This window comes from Tuber melanosporum (genome assembly GCF_000151645.1).
Source record: "Tuber melanosporum whole genome shotgun sequence assembly, scaffold_55, strain Mel28".
In the NCBI taxonomy this organism is placed as follows: Eukaryota; Fungi; Ascomycota; class Pezizomycetes; order Pezizales; family Tuberaceae; genus Tuber; species Tuber melanosporum.
Window position 1 is genome coordinate 1 of NW_003299101.1, and position 18567 is coordinate 18567.

Sequence of the window (18567 nt, forward strand, 5' to 3'; positions counted from 1 at the left end):
GAAGTCCACACGATAGCGCAACTCGATTACGCCATGTACACCACATCGTAAAAATAATCACGAAAATACTCCCCTACCCCTACCCCTTTCATTCATCTATACCCAGCACGCACAGTCCGGCTATCATGCTCTCAAGAAACCCACCAACTGTACTATACAGACATGCCCCCATCACGACCACATAGACATTCTGTCCGATATCACTACTCTAAACCCGATTCACAGCCAAGAAATTAAGCCTGTCTGTACTCCCTACTACAACATCCCATCCGAGTGACTCTCCGTGACCGCCTAAGCGGGACTCGCAAACGGACTCGCAAGACAAGGCGGCTCACTCGCCCCATTTCTCAAGGCCTCTCTACCCTACCCCTGCAGTCAGGCAAGCGCTACGCATGATACCACGCTCAGCTGCACCACCGTAATCCCGATGCCTTGTGCTGCGCACCGCCGACCGTTTCCATGAGCTCACCACCATCACACCAGTTCCCGCCAAGTTACACACACGCGCGAGATTGAACCGAAAGTATCATAATCGTACAATTTCACCCGATACACTCATTTGCTATCTGCAAGAGGCAGCTTCTTAAGGACTCTTTGAATTCGTAATATAAAATCTATCCCCCATCTCCTGAATCGCCCTCCATAGACGACGACCGACCTAAGCATGGCTGTACAAAATGCACCGCATAGAGAAACCAAGCCAACTACAAAAAAATGGATATAGAAATAGAAAAAGTATACAGCTAACTCATGGAGGATTGGTTCATGGAGGAAAAAAATTAACTATTACTAACAGAACCACCATTTGCATTTCCCTCTAAAAAACCTAGACAACAGTCACGAATTGACCGACGGATGGAGTTCCATCTGCAACAACGTAGACAACATAGGGCCCAGGAGGCACCACATTCTTGTTAGGGGGCATTGTGACGGTAATAGTTTGAGCTGCAGTGCCAGCGACGAAGCCAGTATTGTCGAGGAAGAGCATGCGGTGACCCATGTGAACAGAATGGGTAACGAAGCCACCATAGTAAAGGGCGACCTTAATGCCCTGGGTAGTGGTAGCAGCATTGAATGAGATGGTGAAAGTAGACCCGTTGGCCGGAAGATTCTTAGTCGAGAGGGCCATCGCGGACGGACGCTGAGTGGCCTTGGCACCCTGAAGATAAGGAGGTGTGAACCTCTCGACACGGAAATCTAGAAGAAAAAAAGTTAGCGCAAGTTCACACATGTGTGGGTTTGTAATGCGCACCAGTAATGAAGGCAACTCCAGGCCTTGTTTCCAGGATTGGCATTTCATGCGGGTTGCTACCGGTGACGAGAACGGTACCATCAAGCAACAAGAGAGCAACTGAGTGATACAGCCTAGGAATAGTGGAAGAGGCAAGTTGCGTCCAGCGTGCTCCCTTTGCCTTGGTAGGTTCATAAAGGAGGGCGGCAAGGGTTGGGTTGGTAGCAAGCTCGAATCCCTGAGCACCACGGTTGGCACCATTGAGCCATAGGACAGATCCATCAGGAAGCAAGACACCCTCGACCATACCACGTCCTTCAGGCATGGCATCCATCTCCCAGGTAGGGTTTGCATCCTCGGGCGCAATAACGCCGCAGCTGGGATCAGTAGGGGCGGTAATATCTTGATAAGGACCACCACCACAAATCATGACCTTGGTGTTCCATCCATTGGCGCTGGTAAGAGGAAACATGACGCTACCACCGGTGTTGGGATATGTGCGGAAATCTCCCGGCAAATCGGGCATTTGGCGGGTGATAGAGTTGGTACCAATGTTGAAGATTTGTGATGACTTGGCGGTGAAGACAAACAACTCTCCGTTCTTGAGAAGATGCATGAAAGGATACATCTACTCGAGATTAGCATCCCAATACAGCACTAGACCTAGCGTCACTTACATAGTAAGGTTGGTGAGCAACCAAGATATCCATAGGGACATTGACTCCGTTACTGACACCAGCAGCACTCAATATTTCATATCTGTGGTGAATTAGTTTCCGTAAATCAAGCGGCAACACCAGTAGAGAGACTCACGTGGGGTTGTTGTTTGCAGGAACTGTAGGATCCAGTCCATTCAAACTTCCAGAGGCAACAAATATTCTCCCGTCGGCAAGAATCTGAGCCGAAGCATACCACCTGTTGCTAGCCAACTTGTTTCCAGGCTCGCGCCAGTTTTGACCGTTGAAAGAGGCGTCACTCGAGGAGCGGGTGATGTAACGAATAGCGTCGAAGCCATTGGTAACTGTAGGGTCAATGAAATCCAGTGGTGCATTGCCACCAAGCGAAACAAAATCTCCATTCGCAAGGAAGATACCTCCGGCGCAGAAGGCATTGGTCTAAATTAGAGCGTCAGCTATGATCCGAAATTTAGTAAAGAGGCACACAAACATTGTAAGCCAATGGAACAACAGTGTTGTCATCAGGATTGTACTCAGAAGAGTAAGCGAATTGGCCGTTAGGAAGCTTCAATTGAGTGTAATTCTCGACCTTGTCCAAGAAGATGGCACGACCGTTAGGAAGAAGACCAGCGTGCATGGCAGGAACACCCGATTGACCAATAATCGTAAATTCTCCTCCATTGGTAATAGGAGCCGGCGATGCCCCAGGAGCCGGCGGAGATCCACCAGCCTTACAAGGACCAGATTGACATCCATCACCACAGTGAGCATCAGTATTACCGCAGAAACCATACATCGAACAACATTCTCCCTTGTCCCAACCAACGCAGGTTCTTCCAGCATTAGTGGCACCGCAAGTACCATCAGTGGTAGGAATGCCAGTGGGGTTGGGGTTGACACCGGTGGAAGAAGGTGCCCCCAAAACCGGCTCACCAGTGCTGCTGGTAGTTGTCGGGGCAGTGGCAGGAGGGACAGAAGGAGGGGTAGAAGTGGTAGGAGTGGTGCCAGTGCACCCACTCTGACATCCATTGGCTGGAAGACAGTATGCATCTCCGGTGCCGCACCACCTATCTAGGTGTCAGCAGACTCCAGAAGAATGGAATCTTGTAAAGATCAACATACCCGTACTGACTGCAACAAGTTCCAAAAGCAGAACCAGCACAAGTAGCGCCACCAAATTCCGTTCCGCAACGGCCATCAGGGCGAGCAGCGCCACCAGTCGGAGCAGGAGTACCGCCACCCGCTGAAGTACTTGTACATCCAGAAATGCACCCGGCGCCACAGTATGCAGGGGTGTTTCCGCACCATCCAGCTTGCTACACAAACACGGTCAATATAAATGCATAAAGAATAGGGACCCATTTGATAGACTTACTGAGCAACAACCTCCAACATAATTGGGAGAGTTCGGGTTACAGATCAAACCGCCGTTGGCAGGCCCACACCTCCCATCAACAGAGAAATCACCGGGAGCAGGGATAGGATTGGGACGAGCAATACGACGGAAGAGTTCATGAGGGGCAGGACTTTTGCAACTATCTCATAGTCAGTCACCAATGATAAGACCAAGACTAATGACAAAGCCCCAAAATGTCAAAAACACAATGGGATTGAAGACAACGGGATAAACTCACAGTTCATCCTCTTCACTGCAGTATTGTCCCCTCAAACACTTTTCCTCCGCAGCCCCAGGATCGCACTCGATATAGGGATCGGGGAAAGGGATATTCGCAAAGACGCCATGGGCGAAAAGTGCCGAGAGGATGAGAGCGGTCTTCGTGGTGACCATAATGAGCTAAGCTGTGCTTGAAAGAGCACTAATTGTTCGTTCCGTTGCGTTAGCTATCGTCTCAATCAAGTCGACAAACGAAACCAAGCATTGCTTAGCGAAAAAAAGAAGAAAAAAATCAGGAGAATCAGGAAAGGAGCACAGTATTAAATGCTGAATGTTCGGAGGAGGCTGGATATTGGGAGTAGCAGAAAATAGCAAAATTTCATATAATTCAAATGCACGCAAGGTCATGTGCAGACTGATCGTTGCAGATTGGAGCGGCCAGCAACTGGATCACTGGATCAAAGATCTCTCTGCTTCCGTATACCCGCCTCGCACATGCACTAAAGACATCTCAGATGCAGCGAGGTACCGATGTACAAGAAGAAGGCAAGACAGGGGGAGGGCTAAACAACTGCCATACCTGAACGAGTGTGATAAATTCAAACGGCCTTGTCGGAAAAAGGCTCAACAAGAAAAAAATGAATGAACGAATGAGAATGTGGTGAAAACCGGTCGTCAGAAAGAGTCCTGCTGCAAAACGAACAGAAACTCGGGGCTTCCAGCAGAAGATTACCGTAGGTCAACGAGCGTGGTGCCGGAAATCGGTGGAGAGGGAGAGAGGAAGGATAAGGGAGGGAGGGAACTATTAAAAGGGACCTCGGGCAGGGCAGAGGGGTGCAGGGTTGAGAGAGATTCAAGGAGTGGTGACCAACAGCAATGGAAGGGGGGACTGAGCCACCAAACGCACCCACACACTCACACACGCAACTACAAGTACAGCAAAGCAAATCTCTGCGGCTCTTCAATTGGAAAGGGCTTGCCGGTATCCCGCTGGCTCACGGTATTGACGCCGGAGCCAATCGTGAAGCGAGCTGAAGGACCTGCAATAGAACAGATACCGGCATGGAAGAATTAAGGAAATGGTCTATAGTACTGTACAACTGGTTGAGAGGACCTCTCTCTCTCTCTCCCTATGATACAAGTACCGTAAAGGTAGATCGTTCCAGGGCTGACCTCAGATCCCACCCAGCAGTCAAGAAATTTGGTAAAAAAAATTTAGGTCAGTCTCCTCAAGGATCAAGGGAATCACTGGAGACCCTGGGCGCTGGAACAGGAGAAGGCAAACCTTTTTTCCCCATCTCCAACCAATAATCCCACCCCGGCCAACGAGAAGGAAGCACTCAATGTTGATTGAATACGAAGGGGAACAAAAAAAAATATACCGGTATAAAAAAAAAAGGCAAGTCCAGCGCAATAAAGTGCAAGACTAGCGAAAAAAGTGTAGCGGTGATTCGATCACAATTACAATGTTCCTGGTGCCTGGACGAGTGTGGGGAGCGAAGGTGCTGAATGGGACAGTAACGCTCTTACGGCTACACAAACGTCGTCAATCCCCCGAATCCATTACCATAGCTGACCGACCTCCACCATAACTCCCCTGAGCTGATGCAAAATCTGATAGTCTAACCAGGCCCTTGGGCGCCAATAAAAACACACCACCCAAACACCCACCGATAAAACCCAACCAATAAAAAGCCCCCATACCAAAAAAAGAAAAGGCCCTGTAACCGATCCAACGGGAATCAATACTCGAGTACCGGTACCACACCTCGTGCTCTCTACGAGTGCCGGTGCAAGCATCCCCCCAGCGCTTCCCATTTTCACAGGAGGCGGTGCTGTGCGTGTTAGGCCTCCGATTTTCCCTCTTTTCAGCAAAGGTGCTCCACCACTACAGTACTTGTATCGGTACTGTACCGCCGCCGACCAAATTAAGGCTTCAAAAGTACGGTATCGGTACTTTTATTTGCGGGTATGCACGAGTAACCACGAGACACGAAGTTCATCGTCCGTCGTTCCACACTGATCCATTCTTTACCGTCCATACTGCAAGTGATCCTATGCTGGAGTAAAACCCCCCCCCGCGCTCCCCTTTCCTCGATAACACCCCTCAAAATGCCGCTCTGCCCACAACATTGGTGGTTGCTAAGCTCTGAGCAGCCCAGCGAGTAATAACTTTCCTTTCCCTGTTCCCGGGAAAGTGTAAAAATTTAATGCGAATAAATAAATAGAAACGCGGGCAGTGAGGTACTCGAGTAGAAGTATATTTGCAAGATGCAAGCCAGTTAAAATACCATTTGGGCTAATTCTGTCTGTGGGCTGCCCCTTGATCATGCCGCACCTGCCCCACCCTTTTATTTCTTTTTTTCTTTTTTCCTTTTCCTTCTTTTTCTTTCTCTCTTTTTTTTTCTTCCCTTTTCCGCAACCAGGAACGCCGAGAGGAGGAGAGAAAGTGAAGATGTCTAAGTTAGGTGCAGATCTATCGACCGGAGCATCTCAGTGGATGCATGCGGTACCTGCGCTTGAGTAGCAGCGCAATTGGGATAGGAGGGTGTCACTCACACGCGTCTAAGTCACCAGAACAGTACGGTACTCGAGTACAGTGTCTTGCTACAAGTAGTACCGTGCTCGAGTATAGGCAGAATACTAAAAATGATAGTATTCCGATTTATTTGCGTGACGTATTATCATATTTTCGGAGGCACTGGAACAAAATTTGGCGGTGTGGTTTTCCTTTTTTGGTTCGGCTTATTCTTGTCCTCATCTTTTTTCCTCATCCTCAGATCTTGGGCAGGCTTGCGGGAGGAGTACGGTACTGTATCATACCGGTGCTCGAGTAGAGCACAGTATGTACTAGTATGACACAAGTGCCATCACTTGCAACGAGCACAATACGGATATCATACAAGTACTGTACTCGAGCATACTAAATCGCATCGGGGTTAAGGGTGAGCGGGGCGAACAGACTCTGATTGGCCCAGCCGATCCAAGAGCCCCTGTGGCCAGAGCACTGTGCGGCATTGTACGAGTACTCGTACTCGCCACCAGGCAGATCCTCCTCTCTCCTTCCACCATCAACGAAAGCGCCAAGATTGGCGCTTATAATACAGTACGAGTATGGTGATGCACCCCCAATCTTGACCAGTGAGATTCGAGTCCACCTCCCTTATGCACGTCCCCTAAATACAGGTACCCGAGTATTGTTGGCCTGCGAAAACAAATGAAAAGATCCAGGCACAGGGATGATATGAGTACTACTCGAGTAGTACAGTACTTGTAGCAGTAGGAAATATTTTATGTAGATCAATAGGTTCGTCCCTTTAAGGTTCGCTAGGAGTTGTACCCGTTGCTGCTCGAGTATTAAACCAGATGGGTTCGGTTATTTTTTCCAACAACGAACAGGAAAACTAATTCCTACAGTACTCGTACAGTACTTGTACCGGCTCTGCAACCCACCAACACGATATCATACACCATCCTACAACCCGTTTGCTACCACATTCATCCGAGAGCCAATACCGCACAAGCAAAAATGCGGGCGGAGCACAAACCACTTCTTTCAAGTCCAAATACGGTACCCTGTCTTCTTCGTCATTCCCTTTGAGGGGTTTTAGTCCTTGCCGAATGTCCGGATACGATACTCATAACTAGCAAGAGGTATCCGAAAACAGGAGTCGCGGGTTTGTGCAAGTACAGTACCAGTACCGTACGAGTACAGTGCCGTACGGTACAAGTATCATATGGGGCGCCGAGAGAGGCAACTATTTTTGCTATTTCTTTCGCGAGTCCCTGTTTCCGGGTACCACCGGTACTTGGGAGCCACGAGCTTGGGCACTGTACCCCACCGGTAGTACTGTACCTTACCGGTAGTACTCGTAAATGTACGGTAGGTACTATAAGTATCTTCAGGTACTCGAGTACATGCGAGCATGCTCGTGTGTCGATTGTACCTTACTTGTACCGCACACGATCGGGCGGTTCGGCACTCTCGGATGCGGCACCATATCTACCGGTATGTGCTCGAGTATGTACCGAATGTATTTCGATGGACAGAAGGGGAGAACTGACCAATTGACCGCGCGGTGATGTTGCTGCCCCGCCCGCCGAAGATGATACTCGTACTGTACAATGTTGACTTATCCAGAGTTCCATACTCGAGTTCTGGCAGTGCAGTGCGGCACGCCTTCCAGTGCAGCGCAACGTCCTCACAGGGGACCTTACGGCCCCAGACTCGGCTAGACGGCCAGACGGGTGGTAGGGATAGCCTACAACTTACCCTACCTTAACCCACACTCCCAGTCGCGATCAAGATTTCCCATTCCATTAGTTAGTGTTATAATATTATCAACCCCTCTCTTGCTCTCGCTCCCCCCCTTTATTCATTCCTTCCCTACCCTTCCGCAAAGCATCACAGAACCAGCACCCACCGTTTCCTACTCCACCATCCGTCACAACCTCGAACAAACCCATCACCCAAAGGCCCGTAAATAGCATACCGACCGTAGCCAGCGCTGTCCCCCTTCCGGCCTTCACCAACAAAACAAACATGCACCAATCCTTGAATGTGCGATAGTATCATATCATACCCAACCAACAAAGCCCCCGAAACCCTACCATATCACATCCCATACCCGCCCGACTTCCGAGGTGGCCAACGGGGTGAATGTTTCATCCGCACCGTGTCGTAAATTCCCCACTCTGCAAGAAAGGGTATTATTTATTTGAATTGGTGAATTGCAGTACTGTACTTGTAGTACAGTGCGGTACGGTACCGGAAGGGGCGGGTATTCATGCAAGCACCATTATCACGCACGGCTCGGTGGGGAGGATACAAGTATCACAGATGGATCATGTGGGGGTTTTTTTTTTCCTTCTCTTTGGGGGGATAGTGGGTCTGGTTATTGTGATAATTTCTTTTCGAGTGAGGGTGGGTGAAGAAGTAGGTAAGAGGATGATGAGAGGATAACACGGCTGCCTGGCCTGGCCTGGACGGCCCAAGGGGCACAATGAAGCGGGATAGGTAAGCTTGTAATACGACGATGCGTTATGATAACACGGGAGGGAAGGGAAGGTGAAGGTTATCAGGCTAATCCCCGCGAGAAATCTTCAGAAGTACCGGCACTCTGAACACATGAATTCTTTACCTGCGCAAGGACAAAAATAACCCATCACTATCGGTATCCCACTCGTACAGAGTAGTAGAATCGTTCCAGCCCGCAACCTGTACTGCAGCAAGTTGCCAGCAACGGGACTATAGTCTACCGTATGATACAGTATAATTCCCGTGACCTCGAAAATATAGCCATGAGTTCGCACTAGCCAAACGACAAAGCCACAAACGACAAAGCCATTGTTCCCGAGGTGGCGGTACAGTACACAACTAGGAACCGAGGTCGGCGGGGGAATCCCACATACGAACAGCCATTAAACTGGTGACGTTTTTACTCTGTGGGCAAGGCCTCACTTCACTTCACCTCAACCCGCCTCGGCCAAGTTAAACTTACTTGGATCCACGATCCTACAAAACAGAAAAAGGAAAAATAAAATAAGCGAAAACCAGGAAACCCCTCGACAACATTTGCAAGCACTTGAGTTGGGTGGGTACGATAACCGCTCTACCGTACTCTGTTTGATTCCTTCGTCTCTGTGCGTGCGGATAGCGACAAAGACGGGCTGAAGATAATTGCTTGCTGCAAACTGCGTCAGTCCGGTGGCTACCGGTAGATCAGTTGGTCGGTCGGTCGCGGCAGAAGTGTCTCGGACTTCTCAAAGAGGGCGGGAATCGGAAAGTTGATTCCGAGGTTGAGTGTCTTCCTCCACTTAGGCGACGAGGACCACCAGATACCGAGCGCAAGCAGGAGAGGAGAGCGAAACAAGCCTTGACCGAACGTATCGGACTACGGTACAGCACGATAGTACTGTATTCGAGTACCGGTACTCGTACATCCGCTCCGATCCGGTGTCCCGCACTCCCCTCACCCCCACCATTCACAACCCACCCCACCCCAAACCAACCAGCAAAAAAAGCAGAATTACCATGGCCGATTCCTCAACCTCCGAATCCCACTACTTCTCCAGCAACCCCCCGCCCCCCACCCTCTCGCAACACACGGCGCAGGCCAACGCCTTCGTAACCCACCACCACGCTCACTCTCGGCGTGTAGTGCTGCTGACCTCGGGCGGTACCACGGTCCCGCTGGAGAACCAGACGGTGCGCTTCATCGACAACTTCTCCGCCGGCACCCGTGGTGCAACGTCCGCCGAGTACTTCCTTTCGCAAGGCTACGCGGTGATATTCCTACACAGGCAGTTCTCCCTGCTGCCATTCAGCCGACACTACTCACACTCTACGAATTGCTTTCTGGACTTTTTGTCCGAATGGGGCCGCATTGGCGAAGGCGAAGAGGGGGAAGATGGAGGGGCAGCGACGCCGGATGTGGTTGTCAAGGCAAAGTATAGACGTGAGATGCTCAGTGTCCTTAGGAAGTATCGGAAGGCGAAGGAGCAGAAGTTGTTACTGTTACTCCCATTCACGACCGTTACCAGTTACCTATTCACGCTCCGTGCCATCGCCTGCGAGATGAGGTGTCTCGGGAACGAGGCTTTGTTCTACCTCGCTGCCGCTGTATCCGACTTTTTTGTCCCGCCGGATAGAATGGCCGAGCATAAGATTCAGAGCGGGGACGTGCCCGAGAGCACTTCCGGCCCTAGTCCTGGAGGGGGAGGGGGTGGGAAGAAATTGGTAATCGACCTAGACCCCGTTCCCAAATTCCTCAAGCGACTGGTGGAACAGTGGGCTCCTGAAGCTATGATCGTATCTTTCAAGGTAGGAGTCCCTTCCCCCCCTTATAATATGTTTTCTACATTCTCATTCTCGTCTGGTGTGCTACAGTTGGAAACGGACCCCGCCCTCCTCCTCAAAAAGTGCAACCAGAGTCTCGACCGCTACGCGCACCACCTTGTCATCGGGAACATCCTTGCTACGCGAAAATACGAGGTCTTGTTCGTGGAGGAAGGGAGCGCTCAGTGGGTGCGTCTGCCGACGAGCGACGGAAACAGCGGTGGTAATGAGGAGGTTGAGATTGAAAGTCTGATTGTACCCGAGGTTATTAAGCGGCATGAGAAAATGTTGGCGAGGAAGGCTGCGATACATTAGACTAGAATTTTTGAGTTGGCTTGACTAACTTGATTGATGGCTTGGTTTCTCTCACTGCCCATTTTCATTGGCAAGTGTTGTTGCTCTGTTTGCGCTGTATCTGTCCATAGTATTGTTTTTTTCTGGCTCATTTCCCTCCTGATAATTATTAAAATCCAACACGGGTTTTCCCCCTTCACCGCCGTAGCCTGTCGATGTCCGCTCGTATCCATAGACCCCAAGTATCATGCAAGAAATGAAACGAGGCAAAATACCACCGACATCATGCTCGCACATATGATACATGGATACATACGAGGAGTGAGCACATGCGCACCCGCCCCTTCCGTACAGTACCGGTATTCGAGTACGAGTACCATGCCTTCCATAAGCCGCCGCCAGCCACTCGCCGATAGGTGGCCCTGCTGCCGCCAAGAATCGCGAATCCGGTTGCCGTTTCCAGAGGCTTGGCACGCAGTTTTCCCAACCCAATTATAGACTTTTGGAATTGGTGAGCACAACAGAAGGCTCCCCGTGTCGCGAACCATGTTTTCCCTCCTCTCCAAAAGCAGATGCCGGGTCGGGTGAGCTAGGATAAGGATCTATTGAAATTCCAGAGAGGCGATCGTACAAATCCGCTTCTGCAATGTGGCCTGCCCCGCGGCCGCAGTTGACGCAGTGGCTCGGGGGGAGGGGGATTTGGAAAGAGCCATTCGTCGGTCTGTCTGCCTGTCAAGCCAGGGGCGGGCCACCATGCAACACGATTCGATTCGATACGGTACGATACTGTACAAGTACAGTAACTCCTAACCGGGCGGTAGAAAAATCGCGCTGGACGGGATCGGCTTGGGGAGATCTGATACGATACGCTAATGTGCCGAGCGGGACTGGACTGGACTGAACTGATACGGCTGGCTGACTGGCTGGCTGGCTGGCTTTGACTCTCTTTGGTGGGGTGGCACTCCAGTCTCGTCACTGGACGTCACTCGCGTGCGATGGTGCGATGGTGCGACGGTGCGAGTGTGCAAATCCCCTCCAAGGGGATAAGTGTGTACGGTACGGTAGGGGGCCGATTAGTAAGCCAGGATGAGAACCGTATCGCGGTGATCTGGTCTGAGGACTCCCCTGTGCAATATAGCAAGCAATCTTGCTTGCTGAAGGGCCGAGTACGGCACGTAAAAGATGGGGTATGCGCTCGTATAGGTTACATTCCTCTCGCTTCTCGCATAATACCTCATCGCCAAAGTTCTCCCGATGCACGACTGCCCCGCGGGATATCAGACGATAAAAAGCAAGTAAAGGGTATGCGCCACGAGTGATGCCTTGTGATGGCTGCTTCAGGTCAGTTGCAGAGATCCGGAGGGGAAAAAATTTCCCCTTTTCTTTTTCCCTGCCCTTTGCTTTTCCCTCACGGTGCTGGAAAATGGGTGGATTCCCCCTGACCGTCCTCTCTGGCGGTGGCCATGGGCCAGTCGCCCTGTTCCTGGGGGGGGAACTTGGATCTACGGGTGCCAAGGACGCCCCTTAACTTGCTTTTTCAAAGTGCAATTTCGGATTTTTGTGCAAGGTTGCTTGTTATGGATGCATGAATGAATGGATCGGATCGGATTGGATGGATGATGGTTTTGCTGTGATGTGATGTCAATATGAGGGTTGGATGGCGGTTTTTCGGATTCCGGAGCCCGATGCTGGGACCAGAGGGGCGAAGGCTGGGCGTATCGTACAGCACTCGTACGGTACTTACTGCAATCGTGCCGGGGGGCGGGGGGGATTATTATGGGATGAACATCAACCGTTGGAGAGAGAGAGAGCACGGCTCCTGATACTGTAGGACTTTATGCTGTACTCGAGTAGCTTCGGTTGGTTGTTTTTGTGCGATGCGAGTGAGGTCCGATGACTACCGGTTATAATAACTGATGGTTTATATCATATGATGAGAGGGGGGGTTGGAAGGCAAGTACCGGTAGGGGAAAGGATTATCGGGCTGGAGGAAATGTTTGGGTGTAACGTTGTTGTCAGGCTATGATACCCGTCCATTTGATCCCGCTCTTTTCTCTTTTCATCAGGCATTATCGTAATTTGGTATAATACAAGTATGATAATACGGCTTCTGTGCCAATAAGGGATGGCTCTCCGCCCCACCTTATTTGGCGTCGTTGTCCATACTCAAACGTTCTCTAAATTCAGAAACAACAAATACGGTTACTGCTACTCATACTCTACCCGAATCAGTGTGTTATACGGTACTTGTATTAACAGCATCGGAAGAGATGGACGCTCTCCGAGCTTCGGATTGGGTACTCGTACCTGTATTAGTTACCGCTGGGTCAAAGATTGTTGTGACCCTTCCCAGGGGTTGCTTTACAAAAAGGGATCTCGGAGCTCCCCGTGTTTTGTTTTCCTTCTTCCTATCCTTTTCAGAGCTTTATTGCGCCATGGCTCGTTCACTGGGGGCGTACAGCATAGTTAACCGAAAAGGTTCGCACAGAGGAATCGGATATATTGGCATTGTGGGTTCTCGAGTTTCGGTGGCTTGCAAAGTGCTAATTAAACTGAGGGCCGTGAGAAGAAGTGAAAAAAAATAAGGATTGGCAACCTTGTACTGTACTGTACCCGGGGAAGTTGTTGACGGGATCTACGATAAAAGTACAATAGACATTGCACTTTTTACGATCCCCTGTGGAAAACCCGGAATCGGAGGTGATAAAAGGATTTTCCGGCGGGTATTCCCGTCACAAAAAACGCTTTTTCGTTCTGGCGAGCAGTGTCATGGGTCCTTGCTCCAATGTGGTTGCGTTTTGGGATTGTTATTGATTTTGAAAAAGGTCAGTCGATTTGTTCTTCAGCTTTCGCTTTCTCGAGTTTTTTTCTTTCTTTTCTCTCTCTCGACGCCACGCTAAGGATTCGGGTTGGTTCTCTAACTGAGAGGTAAAGTTGGAAGCCAGAATAAGGAAAGTGTGGGGCCATGGGAAATTGCGTTCGTGGGGGAGGGTGAAAAATACGACCTTTTCGAAATCGATATTGTGATACTAATAACCCTCAGTCAGGTCTTTCGATTTTCGTGACCAACTCCCTATCCGTACGCTTCCGTCAATAAGGGGTTGGAGCTTGATCAATCTGGCCGCCGGCGATCAGCTCGGGACCTCCGAGAAAAACAGAATTTACCGCATAAAGACTAAGAATACGGATGTTAAGAATTGCTTTTGTAGAGTAGGATGCTCGGGTAGGGTACTCAAGTACTCGTACTGTACATGCCTTGTTTTGAGAATCACTGAAACCCGAACTGGCAATTCCCACGCGGGGTCCCGGCTTTGACTCGGCCGCACGAGCGCCCTGAGCGATGGTAGGGTGCGGCGACCGGCCGTTTCTTCGAATCTGGTGGGCGCTCCCGTCGTGAACTGCTCTGGACCACATGGTTATCTCGATTGACAGCCCTCTTATCGTACTCTTCGCAGTATCAGCGGGCACATAAGGGTGAATTTTGGAGACCGACGTGCTGGGGGGGGGACGGGGGTTAGGCTTGCAGAGGAGGCTTCAAAACGATATGGTGACTGGGTTCGTCAAAGCCGGCACTAATAGAAAAAGTGACCCACAAGCTTTTTGTATACAGTATATCCTTTGCTAGTCCGAAGTGGAGTTGACGATATTACTAAATTTACCCTCCTGGATTTTGCCATGGTCATTGTTTGTAGTCTTTGCCACATATGGTTGGATCGACCTAATCATGTGCAAGCTTATTTGAGATCCAGTTCTTTTTGTTATTCGATGTGGACCAAAAATGGACAACACTTAAAGACTTAGACCTATGGGAGAGCTGGAAGGGGGAGAGCATGGATTGGGGAACCAATCCTAGGGTGTAGGCGATAGATGGGGTCGGAGGGGTCGGATGGCTAGATGCCTAAGTCTCATACCGGTAGTTGATTGATGGCATCTTTTGGGGTTCCGGAGGCGTAGACAAAAATTATGGTATTGTCTAGTTTATTATTGATACCTCGCAGCGATATTTGAAGGTAGATACTCTGGGTCGGTTTCCATTTCCTGGCCGCACCCTATTGACATTTTGATATGGCTACAAGATTTCCAAGAAGTCCATATTCAATCCTCTTTGCGCGGGTGTTTGGGCGCTGTGGGATGGCTTTTGGGATGGTCGGTGGTTGGTTGGGGCTTTCGGGTATGTCGTTTCTAGAAGGCTGGAGGGGGCTTATATAGCATTCTTGAATATTATCTGGGTCACTCTGTTTTCTCCGTATACCATTTACTGCTATGCTTCTGGTGAGATAGGCGGGGACAATACCTCGCATTACTACAGCTGCTGAAGCGTAGGGAGGGGAACGAGCAAGCAGCGGCTAGCATGCCCCAACCCGAACTTCCGACCTATGACTCTTATCCCTGCGTGCAAGTATGATACCTATGATATTCAAGTTCTTGAATTAGCACCAATGCTGGCTTGTGGAGGGTAAATGATAAGAGTATCAAGAAAAGCCTGGGAGCCCCGCTGATGCCGTGGCGTCGCTTTGGGGATAAATTTCTAGGCTGTAGTTAGGATTTACAACCTTTCCTACGCCGCTCTGTCAAAGTCTTTGCGAAGCGGAATTTCTCTTTTCCCCATGGGGCAGACCACCCCCCCGACACGGAGCTCAATGGCGCAGCACCCACTATCTATGATACGGTAATCTCTGCCAAAGAGAAACTCCATCTCACTAGCAGTTTTGCTGAGTGACTGTATTTATCGATAAATTTTCGTACTGAAATCTCGGCTTTTTGTACTGAAAGTGCGTGAAATCGGGCAACATATCGGGGAATTAAGGAAGATGGCCTGGTGTTTGGCAAGCACCAGGCCGGTCCGGACGAGCTTAGGTGAGACTTAGATCAGAGCCTGCGTATCATACTATGGGTTAATCCCCCCCGTGCTATCTCGGGTTGCGCTGTATTCATGGGGGATCACTCACGTTGTCTCTAGAGAACTTTCGCGTGATCAAAGGAACTCGGAATCGGCGCCGTGAGCGTCGCAACTAGTAGTCCTGGATAGATGGCTGTAAGTAAACAATCAATGTCTATAAGACAAAAACGAATACTTGAGGAAACATATGTTCCCATCCCCCACATCAAGCAGCTCACCCGGCCAAGGGGATATTCCGTTGACCGGTTAGGCTACTTTCTCTCTTAGCGCGATATCCTAGTGGCGAATAGATTTTTGCTTATCCCGCCCACTAAGCACTTAAGGGTAGACTTATAATTTTGTCTCTCCTGACGCGTAAATGCGGTACTATGTAAACTCTGACTGTGATCCGGGAAAACTAGCCGCTGAATGAGCAATGGGTGTGGAATTGAGTGCATTACAATACCTGAACTAGCCACTTGGTCTGTTTTCCGATAGTGGGGTCTCGCCGTAGTAAATTGGTGATTACCCAAGGATCAATTTTAGGAAGTATGATGGTGCTATAGGACACCAAGAGGGGGGGGTCCTTAGGCTACGCTTTCCGGTGACTTCAAACTGTATCTATTTTTGCTAGCTCTCATATTCTCTTATGGTCTATTCTATGCTACATGGTTCTCTAGGCACCCTTCACCCTGGTGATTCGGCATCGCAAACTGTTTTTGATTCTGATTATCAGGTTGGAGACAACTATCCGCGCGGGAATGTAAGTTTACACTCCGTACCTGCGCCAAGTTCTGCGCCAAGTGTCCTTTCAGCCCCCGGGCCATGAGCAATAGTAGTGAAGATAACACGCCACGCCAGTATAGAGGTATGGAGGTTGTTGGGGCATAAGCTAGTGTTCCGTTCATCCATATCACGATGTAAACACTTCCTGGGAGCTCTCCTGAGTTGGGAAATCATGCTCGATCACTCGAGTGCCTGTTCATATCCGGCCAGCATCGCTTTGGCTGGGCCTGACCGCACTGTATATCTGCAGGGTATCTATAGACCTTCCTTGTCGCTCGCAAGTACTGAGACATCCCACGCTGCCTCCCGCGTACCTTGTGTTGGAATTTCGGGACTCACATGTTTCAATAATGATTGATTAAACTCCTGTCGGATTGCTCCTCGGTATTTGCTCCCTAATGAAGTTTTCTTTCTCTGAACTGAGGATTTAGCCATTCTCGGGCCATGGAGTCAGATGTTGGGCTGTGATACTGTTTTTAAAGAGAAGGGCTTGACAAACCGTAACTTGGAGTCAAGATATGGCCCAACTTGTTATTTTTCACCGGTGATGTTTTTGCGAAGCTTCTCGCGTTCGTTGTTTACTGCCCATCTGGCGATTCTGCCTGTATTGATACTCTACATAATGGTGTTTGGAAATTGGGGGTAAAGCATTCATCTTGGTGCCAAAAGTCTTGAGTATGATAGTTTGGAATTTCGCACCAGGGATGAGCAACTTTAATCTGGGGATCTCTTGATTACTTTGGTAAAATTAGAGTTTGCTGAATTTTTTAGAATCATAATTATGGAATTGGTTCTGGTGAAATAAAGACCACACTCTATCAGTGGGTTTGGCTGAAAAATAGTGTTATTAAGAGCATTAGCGGTGAGAAAAGATATGATATTCATATGATATCTTGAATCTTATATTGGTTTTCAGTAGAAGAGATACGCATATGGGACTTTGCAACATCTCATAGAATGAACCTTTAGTTATCAGCGCTCGCTTGAGGGTGGCAAAAATTGCCCAATTTTTGCTGAAAATGACAAATAATTTTGGGGCCTGTAGTGCTACTTTGGTTAATTCTGTGGTGCTTTTGAGAGATTTGTAAGTCATTAATGTTGCTTACTTCTAGTGTGAGATGCCAAACTACTCGTTGCTTTTGACGCCAGGATTGACCAGTATCATACCATGTGCCGGTTTCAAGACTTCACAACATCCGTTGTTCACAAACATATATAACCCTACCCCACCTGATAAGCCCGAATAAGCTCTCCCTAGATGGCATGATCCGTCCTTTGTCCTTCCTGCAACCCGGGCACCTTCTGCATCCTATAACTCATGGTGCCTTCAACCCCTCTTAAATAAGGTACTGGAGCAAACGATGCCCAGAGTAACGCTCATCCAAATACCTTCTTTCTTTGTGGAAATCTCCTTATAGGGGCTGGGCTATTCACAAGAAAAGCTTCACACCGGCATAACTTGGAAATATATGGGATAGTATCTTACTGATGAGGTTCTACTTCGCAGAGTATTCCGTAACTTTTTGTAGGAGGTTAGTTTAAGGGTAGCAGAGATCGCCGCATTGGGGCTCGAACCTCCAAGACATTTGCTAGGGAGTAGTAGGCAGAGTGAATAGTATGTGGAAGGGGTACGTGGTGGTAGGAAGCATGGAGTTGTGGCGGTTGGAGGTTGCGAAGGTTTAACAGATATGCGGCACCGGTGCCAAGTGATGCGAGCCGGCTCGAGTCTCTTGGCGGCTCGAATGAGGCTCGAGCCGACTCGAGCCCCCCCAGATCAAGGCTCGACGGCTTGAACTGCTCAGCTGATGCCCCTGGACATGTTCTCGATGGATGAAAAGCCATCGGCGTGCAGGGGACGCTATAACTGTGCCAAGGTTCCCGCCACTTCGAAAGACGCTAGGTGACCTTCGAAGATTGACGGCACTCCTACGGAGTGCCGGACAGTTCAACAAGATGGACAGCTCAACGGAACGATACTAAGGCTACCACCTTTCTTCCCCCACAACCACTCCTGGTTCCACCATGCCTCACTATGTCTGCTGAAGCTTACTCCACAATTGAAGCCCAAATCCAAGAAGCAATTGAGGTCCTCAATGGAGAAGGAAACCAGAAAGTGGACTCCATTGCACAGGAGTTCAATGTCCCTAAAGAACGCCTGCGTGCATGACAGTATGGTCTACAATCTCGTCAAGAATGAGTTTCACCAAATAGGAAACTGTGTAAAGCCCAAGAGATGGGTTTATGTCA

The 18567-nt window shown here is 49.5% G+C and overlaps 2 protein-coding genes; one reads left to right on the forward strand and one right to left on the reverse strand.

The window, feature by feature from the left end:
• Positions 1-583: 583 nt before the first annotated feature.
• GSTUM_00009270001 (uncharacterized protein) lies at positions 584-4279 on the reverse strand. XM_002840591.2 has 9 exons: positions 4104-4279; positions 3543-3725; positions 3284-3443; positions 3031-3224; positions 2399-2975; positions 2045-2346; positions 1909-1990; positions 1253-1859; positions 584-1197 (listed from the first exon to the last, which is right to left on the reverse strand). Exons 2-9 carry the CDS (start codon positions 3695-3697, stop codon positions 827-829), a joined length of 2448 nt encoding a protein of 815 aa, XP_002840637.1. The 5' UTR covers positions 3698-3725; positions 4104-4279; the 3' UTR covers positions 584-826.
• A 4697-nt stretch (positions 4280-8976) lies between these two features.
• GSTUM_00009271001 (uncharacterized protein) lies at positions 8977-10716 on the forward strand. XM_002840592.2 has 2 exons: positions 8977-10346; positions 10413-10716. The coding sequence occupies exons 1-2, from the start codon at positions 9558-9560 to the stop codon at positions 10674-10676; spliced, it is 1053 nt and encodes a 350-aa protein (XP_002840638.1). The 5' UTR covers positions 8977-9557; the 3' UTR covers positions 10677-10716.
• The last annotated feature ends 7851 nt before the right edge of the window (positions 10717-18567 follow it).

Coding starts and splice junctions, on each gene's coding strand:
- GSTUM_00009271001 (XM_002840592.2), top strand. CDS start 9,558: ATGGCCGATTCCTCAACCTCCGAATCCCACTACTTCTCCAGCAACCCC. Junction 10,347..10,412: donor CTATGATCGTATCTTTCAAG/GTAGGAGTCCCT, acceptor GGTGTGCTACAG/TTGGAAACGGACCCCGCCCT.
- GSTUM_00009270001 (XM_002840591.2), bottom strand. CDS start 3,697: ATGGTCACCACGAAGACCGCTCTCATCCTCTCGGCACTTTTCGCCCAT. Junction 3,444..3,542: donor TGCAGTGAAGAGGATGAACT/GTGAGTTTATCC, acceptor ACTATGAGATAG/TTGCAAAAGTCCTGCCCCTC. Junction 1,860..1,908: donor TTGCTCACCAACCTTACTAT/GTAAGTGACGCT, acceptor AATCTCGAGTAG/ATGTATCCTTTCATGCATCT.